Raw genomic sequence first — 11,352 nt, 5'->3', positions numbered from 1 at the left:
CCTGATATGATCATGTTCCCTTGACATTGAAGAGTCTGTTAATCACATTCTTACCATACGTGTAAGACATAATGTATTACAAATTAAGTTTCTCAACTGGTTTACTCACTCTACCAGACCTTGTTACCCTCCTTCCTTCACTAATCTGTGTAGGTAGTGAGTCATTTGTTTGAAGGGAGTCCTCATCACACTTTGTTTCTGACTGTCCCTATTGGCATTAGCACTGCTCTCAGAGGGCCTAAGTTGTAGGTGATGCCGATTTCACCTTTTCATTCCCCCTTACGGACTACTGATCATGTAGGAGCGCTCGGTTGCACTTGGTCTCACTACCGTCGCTGGAGTCCTCCACTGTTTTTCCTCCACTGTTTTTCCTCATCCAGCTTAACAAGGACTGAATCCCCAGGCCTCAGTGGAAGTAAGTTTCTCACACCATGCCTTCTATTAAAATAAAATGTGTTGTTGCATAGCAGCAGCATCTCATTTTTGTATAAGTCTCAGATCCGGCCACTCCAGACTGAGGATGCTGCTGTCCAGAGTTGGTAATGTATTTCTGGGACTCTGTCCCATCAAAAGCTCTGCTGGGCTTACTATAGTGCATGTGCAAAAACATTTGGGGTCGTTCTAGCTTAGCAATGCTAATACTGGGTCTTTTTGCCGTAGGATGGTTTTTGCTGACTGGACTGCACGTTCTGCATGTGCATTGCTTGAGGGGTGATGTGGACTTTGATGTTACATGCATGAAGTCAAACTCACGGCTAAATGACTGGAATGTTTCACTCGTGAATTGAGGGCCATTATGCTGAATCGTGCAAATGTTGCTTTGAGCTTAATGACAACTTTCTCAGCTGTGGTGTTCGATAAGTGTAGGATTTCCAAGAATCTGGAATAATAGTCAGAGAGTACAATGTAGTTTTTCCCTTTGTACTGACATAAAGGGTAACACTTTAGAATACTGTTTCTTACTTACTACATAACTTATAAGGAATTATTGAAGAACTAACAGGTGATTATTCATTAACACTTAACTCACTACTGTTAACTACTAAGGAAGATGTGTTAATTAATCAGTATGTAATATAATTGTATGATTATGTTAAGTAACAGTTAGCTAATCAATAACTAATGTATTCTGTCATACCTCCTGAAGAACTACTATTGATTATCTACTACTTAGGGTTCTAGAAAAATAACTATGAAGTACTAATGAACAGTTTTACACTATTACATTGAATTGTGACCCTTTCATATAAATGCTATTAGCAATAATAGTAGTAGTATGAAAATGCAATATTAATAAATGCAATACATTTTATAGAGGTTTTGCCTATGTAGTAAATTGTTTTGTGAGTGTGTTTTGTAAGAAATCACCTTCTAGTAGGAACCCCACTCCAGTGCCTTGTGATAACTTACCTTAGTTTTTATATTTTATATACAGTACTGTATGTGTGCCTCCTCAGCATATACCACATTATATATATATATATATATATATATATATATATATATATATATATATATATATATATATATATATATATATATATATACCAGGAAAAGTGAAAATACAGGTACCCAATTTGTAATTAATAAAGAATTATAAAATAATTATGCTGGACTTATTTTGAACCTGAAACATTAGGCCTATTCTAAAGTGAAAATATTGGGAACCCATTAGTAATTAACAAAGAATTATCAGATAATTCCTGAAGAATTACTTAGAATCTGAAACAGTATTCTAAAGTGAAAACATAGGCAACCCATTATTAATTAATAATTAATTATCAAATAATTCTGCAGGACTTATTTTGAACCTGAAACATTAAACCTATTCTAAAGTGGAAATGTTGGGAAACCATTAGTAATTAATAAATAATTATTAGATAATTCCTCAAGAATTACTTAGAATTTTAAACAGTGTTCTAAAGTGAAAACATAGGGAACCCATTAGTAATTAATAATTAATGATCAAATAATTCTGAATGACTTATTTTGAACCTGAAACATTTTGCAATATTTTGCTGTGCAATTTTCTCCTATCCAATGAGTGTCATTACAACCATAGATACACAAAAGCACAGCATGAAATTACAAATCACATCCATTTTATTTGTTTGCTGTACTCCATATCTTTAGAATCCAGAAGTTTGCAAGGAACATATCCAAATTCAGCCCTTTATCAATCGATCTTCATCTTCATTCTCAGTAACAGCGACCATCACATAGTCAAAGCCCGCGCTCATTATAGACGGTTTCATCGGGCGCACGCGCCTGGACCTAAGTTAACTTCCGGTCTGTGTCTGGCTGCGGTGCCATCTACAAACGCAATTAAAGCCAAGGTGATGAGTAGACTGAAGTTGGGCTCAGGTGGCTGTGCTGCGGGATGTGTTTCCCATACATTTATTTATTTTTGGAGACTCGCAACAATTTTAAAACTGATCGATTTTCAAAAAGGCTTCTTTTAATAAACATGAGTAACGTAACGTTACGTAACGTACTGCACGTTTAATAATAATAATTCCTTACATTTATGTTTAAATATCAAAACGAGGCACGGGTGTTTTTATATCGCTATATTTCTGAAAGAAGACGTGCATATGCGTGATAAAGCAGCGTATGAGCGTACCAGCTCTGCTTTGTTTACAGCTGTTACTGGGGAAACCTCTATTTCTCACGCTTTATGTCTATGCTTTAAAACATCTCCTGCTGGCAAATAATGAATTAGCATTTTCATTAAGTCCGCCTGATCCACACAGAAAACACATTTAGTTTGTTATCAAAAAATATCTACTCTAGAGGGACTTGGCTGTTGTTATTGATTCTATTTGGAGTCTACCGGAAGTTAAGTTAGGTCCACAAAAGCGCTCACGCGCATTAACGTTTGTTTATGTTGATGCTGTTGAAACCATAGACATATAAATAACTATTAATAATAATAATAGCTATTTATATGTCTATGGTTGAAACCGTCTATATGATTTGAATGATTTGAATGTGAAAATAGCGCCAGTGCGCCACCCTCGAGAAACGTTACGACACGGTACGGCACTGATATCAAACTCTCATTGGTTCTCACCTAATTCGTCACAGATTGCGACATGCCGTGTTTCAGTTGATAGACATTTGAAATCAGTACTGCGCCAGTGCGCCTTCACGGAGAGATGACAGATTCATAATTTCACGGATTAGTAAATTAAATTCTGCTCTGTACCTTATAAAAACTATTACCTCCAGAGAGGACTGCGACTGGAACTCATTATCATTTGAACTACTTTTGGTACCACTTTTGATCTTTTCGCAAAAAATAAATAATTAATGTTACGTTTGTTTGTCTGTTATTTGTTTATTTATAACAGTAACGTTATGTAATTTTAAGAAATGGTTATTGGTAGGTTTAGGAGTAGGTGTAGAATTAACGTTAGTGGCTCAAAATAACGTTTTAATGTTATATTTTTACTAAAATTGTGTTTTATTATGTTTTATTCTTTTAACATTCTGTATAAATTGGGTAGGTTTAGGTTCGGGTGGGGTTACGCATTTTTCTATGGATAACTGACTGGTCAGAGAACACGTTCTATCTGTACCTATTTTAGGTTGTTTTTATGTAAATTTAGTTACGTATCGAACCTGTAATTACGTCCGGATAATACGTAAACAACACTGTAAATACGTAAAGGCACATACGTATTGGACAGTTTTAATTTACGTCTAAATATGTACGTTTTGATTGTGAGATCAAGCTGAATTATTAGATAATTCCTCAAGAATTACTTCGAATCTGAAACAGTATTCTAAAGTGAAAACATAGGGAACCGATTAGTAATTAACAAAGAATTATCAAATAATTCCTGAAGAATTTTTTAGAATCTGAAACAGTATTCTAAAGTGAAAACATAGGGAACACATTAGTAATTAATAATTAATTATCAAATAATTCCTGAAGAATTACTTAGAATCTGAAACAGTATTCTAAAGTGAAAACATAGGGAACCGATTAGTAATTATTAATTAATTATCAAATAATTCCTGAAGAATTACTTAGAATCTGAAACAGTATTCTAAAGTGAAAACATAGGGAACCCATTAGTAATTAATAAAGAATTATCAGATAATTTTGCAGAACTTACAGAATTCTAAAGTGAAGCTAGTAAATAATAAACTACATCATTTTGACTAAGAACAACCTATAAAAGTAATCATAAACTTTGTAAAATACTCTCATCTGTTTATTTCAGACGAGAACATTTCTTAATACAGCATATTTTATTCCATTTTAACATGTATACTGCCCACATTTTAATTAATGTAACAAACATTTCATAATCAAAAGTTAAACATTAAGAAGCAAACTAAATCCATATTTCATTTCCATTATAGGCTAATAATTGGGCAGTAACAAAGTTGCTACTGTAGTAGTTCTTTGTACTTGTCCTTTTACTCAAGTAATTTTGAAAATTAACAAGCCTACTTATAATTTTACTGGAGTAATATTTTATTGGGGTATCTGTACTTTTACTCAAGTACTTGATTTGTGGGACACAGCCTGATTATTATAGTTTTTTTTTTGCGTATAACTGTTCAGAAGTAGTTATTTCATAGTTATTTTTCTTGAACCTTAACTAGTAGGTAATTAATAGTAGTTATTCAGGAGGTATCACATAATATATTAGTTACTGATTAGCTAACTGTTACTTAACACAATCATAAAATTATATTACATACTGATTAGTTAACACATCTTTCTTAGTAGTTTACAGTAGTGAGTTAAGTGTTAATGAATAATCACCTGTTAGTTCTTCAATAATTCCTAATTAGTTATGTAGTAAGTAAGAAACAGTATTCTAAAGTGTTACCACATAAAGGAGTTTCTCGATGTATTGCAACATAATTTATCGCAACCCCGGTACTGTGATATGTGTCGTATTGCCAGATTCTTGGAAATACACAGCCCTAGAATGTTCTGAAGTGAAGTAAACTCAACAGATTTCCTCTGCTCAGGGAGTAGGAAGCAATGATCACTGTGTAGGGACCATGTCTATGGGAACACAGTTCATGCACGGAGCTCACTTCTAATGAGCTGATTATTTGAATTAGGTGTGTAAACAAAGAGAGACATGCAAAATACGCAGAGTTGTGGGGGGTGGAGGGGGTACGAGGACTTGAATTGAGAGCCACTGAGAGTAGAGCTTGTTAGTAATTTCTCAGATCACAAATGCAGACATGGTTTTATGTTTATGCAGCGCGATGAAACACCAAGTCATTATAATGTCCCCACTTGATTGTTTTTGTCTTGTGCCGCTGGTGTTCTGACCGGGACATGCATCACAGTATGGTGAGGGGGCCTAACATTTACATCACATGCTTTTAGCATTTGACCAATCAGAACACACCTCGTTTTTCAGAAAGATGAGCTTTTGACACATTTAGAAAGGTGGGGCATAGAGGAGAAACAATAATGTACAGTATGTGGAAATGAATGTGTTTTTTAAACCTTAAACCACATAAACACATTTTATTACACCGAATACACAGAATAATGTTCTTTTTACTGACATCATATGACCCCTTTAAAATGAGGAGAGAGACAAATGTAGTTCATAATTTGTAAAAGGCTTTATATTTGGGCTGCTCATGGTAACAAAAGTGCATATGACTATGACGACAATAACAATGGGGGAGTGAGAACAGAATATGGTATTAAGTAGCTTAATCTCATAAAAGACCTTTTTGTTTATTAGGTTCCTGATGAGTAATCTGTGAAGTATGAGTCATATGTTAACTGGAGAGATGAGTAGAGTCTCGTGTGATCAGAATCCATGCACCTATTGCGCCCCCACATTCTATTCAGCACGAAACCTTGAAGGCTTGCAGCATCTACAGTATTTTGTGATCGGAAAGGAACAAAAGCCTCAATAGGCCTAGAACCCACATATATGGTCTATTAATGAACTTTTTAAACCACTTGGTTTGTGCTGTGGATATTGTGGATGTTTTTGAGAAAGTGACTGAATGTCAAACTGCTATTTGCGATTCTAGCTGGAAAACACCGTTTGTGATTATTCTGTTAATGCCAATTGAATAATTCCAGGTTAAAGCCATGTTTTAATTTCCCTGTCGTACTCTATAGCCTATAGGAAACAATTTAATAGAGGTAAGAAATGGCTATAGTCTGGTTAAAAAAAAAAAAAGGGAAAAAAGGGATCAAGAGCATTTCAAAATCTTTGCAGATATGACAAAAAGTGTACAACAAACCTGAACTGTAATGTCTTTTAGGCCAAGGAAAGATAGTTCTACTTTTTTATCTGGTTAACCTTATAAAGATCTATTGGAATCAGCTTAATATGACAAAAGAACTGAAGAGGAATTGAAAAGTGGAGTCACAGCTGCAACTTTAAATGTAAAGAATACTTCGAATGAGTGAAGAAGTAACCAAAATAAGCAAAGTATTACGAGAATAAAATATTAAAAAACTGTTTCCAGGATGTTGGTGTTCATTTTACAAAAACTAAATTTAGATCTGTTATATGAAGGTCACATTCAAACTTTCTTGACTACCTTTCAGATGTTTTGAATGTCTGGGTTTTTAAAGAAAATGTTTTCCCTGAAATCCATCATATAAAAAAAGAATATTTAACATTTTACTTTTTTAAAGTGTTAAAAAAATTATTCTATTTTGTAGTTACATTTGTCCCACAGTTTTTCAGCATAAGACATTTGAGACATGATGTAAAATCAAGGTAAAACTGTTGCTGTTGTGCATGATAGCTAAAAAAGTAACAAAAAAATAAATAAAATATTAATAATCGGGAAGAGGAAAACCTCCCTCAAAAATAGTTACAATGTAATCTCCACCACAATTTTAAACTAAACATATAGTACATAATTTGAGATATGATAGAAATGTTCATGACTTTTAGAAAAATGTCATTTACTCAAAAATGTATAATTGTTCACAAAAATCGGCATACACATTTGGTTTACAAGAACAAGTTGCACATGGAAAACAAATGTTCTTTTTCAAGAAAAACAAAACCAGATGAAAGCTTGAGTTCCGTCATTTGTATTTCCATTCTAAAATACACGAGAGGATGTTTCTTTTTCCTGATAGATTTATAAACATGGAGACAAAAGGGTTACTGTAGGTCAAGGACAATTTAAAAACAAGAGATCTCTTGGGAACCAAAGACAAAGACTTTAGAGAATTTAAACAATCAGGATATTTAAAAAGTATTAATTTTACAGAACTTTTATGATCCTTACTAATCAAGTAGGCTAAGTGTAGTTATAATTAAACTAATATAAAATAATGTCACTCATTGAAATCCTAAAATGGCCTGTGTAGTATTTGTTTGTGCTGTACATTTAAAGGTCCCAAATTGTCAAAGTTGAAATTTCCTGGCTTTTTTCACGATAACTAAGGTCTAGTGGCGATTTTACTACCACATACATTTCAAAACAGTCAGTCCACAGTAAAATGCACACAGCCTGCATAAAGTAGCTGTGATTTTTCATGAACCGTTGTGACTTCTGTAAAAAGTTGACATCAGGACTACACAGTTCAGTCACCACCCTTAGCCCATCGTCCCACTCTCCTTGACCTTCTGTCAAAACCTCAGACAACATCACATTTGTGCCATTGCAAAGCAACAACAAAACGGAAACATGTCAAAAAGGTTAACTTAACCACGAAACCAGATCGGCCGAACTGTAACATTACACTCTCACTCAACGGATGGATGATCTGACAGGATTGTTACTATGAAGTGGATCACATCTAACTTGTATAGTAAAGACACATTCATCATTTCTAACACCTCATGTTGAAGATGTATTTCAATTTCAGCAGGCAACTATTTTTACAGCTACATTATTGTTCCAGCCACAGTAAATCAAAACAATGTATTACGCCATACATACAGTAAATCGTCAGTTTATTGCTTTACACACATGCTCAGACATTTTTTCATACACAACATCAGATGCAAGAAACACATGGCAAGAAATCCGTAGACTCGTCCATAACAACAACAAAAGACAATATTTTTCAATAAGTGTGTGCTTCAAACACAAGCATTTCTGACGATTGTCCAGTCCTCTCATTTTATCGCATTTAACCATAGCTGTCATCGGTTTGTTTGTCTGACAGTGGCAGCAGATATGCGATTAAAATTTCAAATATGAGGCTGTATTATGTTGATTCTGGCACCCAGCCTCACAAGATGATATTTTAAGCTCCTTACGTAGCTGAATCTGCGCTGGTTTGAGTGGGCTGCCTCCAGCTAGCGCCGTGACGTCGGCTGACCCTAGTTACCTGTGGTTGGCCTGGCCGGGCATCACTCAGAAAAGAACAGGCCAAGCAGAAGAGAGACTCACGAATATTAATTAGGCAGGCTAAAATCGATCTGTTCTTAGCAGACCTCCTGAGAAAGGAGCTGTAAAAATATAATGAGATGGTTTTTGGTAATTATACCGCAAATATATATTCTTAAGGACATCAAAACCTAAAATAAAACTCCAGAAAAGTTTACAATATGAGACATTTTTAATCTAATAACAAAGCATTTGGACTGTATATCTGTAATTATATGTTTCATATAGGAACCAGTGATGGTAGTTTAGCCTAATTCTAGTCTAAAGCCTAATTTAGTAAAGACTGTCTTCCAGTTGTTTCAAACTGCTTTCAAATCCCTCCTTTGTTATTCAGTGGGATCTATATCTGGACAAATTGCTTGTCGTTTCAGAGCAGTTTTGGAAGTGTTAAGGAACATTTTCTTGCTGTCCATGTCTTTTGATGTATAGCGCTAATAGATGCTGGGTTCATGATGGCAATTTATATATGGTAAAAAAAAAAAGGCCATTACGGTAAAGAAATGCCTGAGCCAGCACTTGTTCAGGGCTGTCTGAAAATAGACAAAATATTCAGCTTGACAAAGGCAGCATTTTCTGTTCCTTATTTTGCAATATCTGTCTGTCCAACAAGTCACTTGTGTTTACCACCAAACTATTTTGGTAAACAAGTTTCAGCAAAATGTTCATACACTGATTATTCAAACAAGTACTCTAAAATTCCCATCTTAAAATGCGAATCTGAGTCTAAGACTAGCTTTTTATCTTCAAGTAATTTACTCTTTAATATAAATACTATATTACTTGCATAAAGACAATGTTTTACTGCAGATAACTTATGTGCTGTTTATAGATTCTGCACACTTTTTTTTTTTTTGGATTGCCTTTTATTTAGCGAGTTATTGTTTAATTATATATTAATTATATATTTGTGTACAGCACATTTGGGGGAGAAGACAATCAGGGCCACAAAATGTAGATCAAACCACTTGGTTCTGTGAAGATGAGGGAACATCACCCTTTAGTCTCCCCCAAGAACTAAAACATGAAACAGAAAGCTATAGTTCACATCATTTCAACAGAATGAAAACCAGGATCCAAAATGAAACTGTGAAAGCCCTTGTTTACAGATAAATGAAAAAGACTGCACAATTGTGATAAGAAACATGCAACATAAAAGTAACTTATTAAATGTATTTATGCATTTGTGCATGTATCTCCCCTTTTTTATAGCTCATTGATTGAATAATGTATGGGTTATGTATCATGTATATGAATAATGTATCTTTTCTAATTATTTCTATTCTTGAGTTTTTTAATCTTATAGTGCATGCAGTAGGTTTTATGTGAGAGGATGAAAGATCTTCTAAATACTCTTTGAGTTTTTATTATTGAGGAGATTTAACTAGTCCAATATACTAATCCCCAAATAAATAAAATAAAATACAAATTCAAAAGTTTCTTGCCATGTGTTAATTATGGCCAGTGAGTTAACAAAATCCAAGATGAGATTCAGTAGTACATGACTTTAAAATATTCCATATTAAATTGTGAATTTATGTGATTATATTTCCATCTCCTTTAAGAGGTAAAGCTATAACTATTTTCCTCTGACATAAAAATTCCAACTCATATACATATATCTTTTTCACCCACTTGCTATTATAAGTTTCTCACTTCCTCTTCCGAGCATCAATATAAACTGGGCAGAAGACGCCTCTCATCCTAGACTTGCTTCACTCCTTCACTCAGCTCATCTCAGCCTCAACATGTCACTGCTCTCTTATTTGCTGCTGGCAGCTACTGCATCTTACTGCTTCACAACCCTCTTTGGTAAGAATATAGAAATGTATTTTATATTTTATTTTTGAAATTTAGCTGTGCATCATTCTCTGTGGTCGCCATTTTATTATTTTATACAAAGATGTCTGTATAAACCAGACGCTTTCTACTTTTAAAAGGTGGATCTGTTAAAGGGTAAAATGTGCTATAATTTATAGTAGGTTAATTATGCACTCAACTGTTTCATAATTATGTTTTATTTCTTATGGAATGGCTACAGCATTGTTTCTTTAGAGAAATGTCATTCTAACTGTTTCTACATGGCTTCTTTCAGCATTTCCAATGGAGGGTTTGGGCACCCACAGGAACTGTCAGTGTGTGACCACCTCCACAGCCTACATCCCATCTCGGATGTTCCAGAGGATTGAGATCCTGCCTCCGGGAGCACATTGTCGCAAAATCGAGATCTTGTGAGTCATGATGTTTTGCTTCTACACGTCGGTGGCTCACACACTTTAATTACAGACATGAGGGAAATGTGCAAGGGAGTGCATGTTTCCTCTGTTCTGACAAACCTCAGTGCTCTCGAAAATGTTACATTATCCACAATTAACCCACGCAGCTCTCAGACAAATGTCACTTATTGCTCATGCATTTGTGTAAGACAGGCAAATATTGTTGCATATACAGTATTTATTAAACCCTTTTAAATTTCTTAGGATTACCAAAAAGGACAACAAAGTAATTTGCATAGACCCTAAAGCACCATGGATCAACAAATTCATCATAAGAGTAACGAGGTAGGGTCCCAAAATCAAGACTAAGCTGTCTAAGCTACAATTGACCTATTTGTTTTATCTTTCTTTGCATTGTCTAATGGTCTTCTTGTCTCTTTTTCTTTCTGTACAGCAAATAATCTGAATAGGAATGTTCCGTGCCCACTGTGGCATAGATCAAAGCAGACAAGAACAACTGTGATGAAGACATTTTCCACTTCCTTTTCGTTAAATAGGCAACTCAAGTGTGCTCAATGTTTTTAAGCCATATTTACATAGTCACATTTGCTACCATAGGCTATCTAAAAAATCTGTCATTATCATTTTGAAATAAAACAATCACAAACTTATTCCTTTTAAATGACATCTTTATTGCTTTTAAGGTGAGAGACTAGGACAAGACTTTGTTGAGAATTTCTTGTTTAACAAATGGGCCACATGTAGCACCATT

The 11,352-nt window shown here is 34.4% G+C and overlaps 1 protein-coding gene across 1 annotated transcript; it reads left to right on the top strand.

Annotated features, from left to right (window-relative positions):
- The first annotated feature begins 10,012 nt into the window (after positions 1-10,012).
- LOC128003192 (interleukin-8) lies at positions 10,013-11,251 on the top strand. Its single transcript, XM_052592503.1, has 4 exons — positions 10,013-10,176; positions 10,460-10,595; positions 10,845-10,925; positions 11,035-11,251. Exons 1-4 carry the CDS (start codon positions 10,113-10,115, stop codon positions 11,039-11,041), a joined length of 288 nt encoding a protein of 95 aa, XP_052448463.1. The 5' UTR covers positions 10,013-10,112; the 3' UTR covers positions 11,042-11,251.
- Positions 11,252-11,352: the final 101 nt, after the last annotated feature.

This window comes from Carassius gibelio, chromosome A5 (genome assembly GCF_023724105.1).
Source record: "Carassius gibelio isolate Cgi1373 ecotype wild population from Czech Republic chromosome A5, carGib1.2-hapl.c, whole genome shotgun sequence".
Taxonomy (NCBI): Eukaryota; Metazoa; Chordata; class Actinopteri; order Cypriniformes; family Cyprinidae; genus Carassius; species Carassius gibelio.
This window is presented reverse-complemented; position numbering and strand designations above follow the sequence as displayed.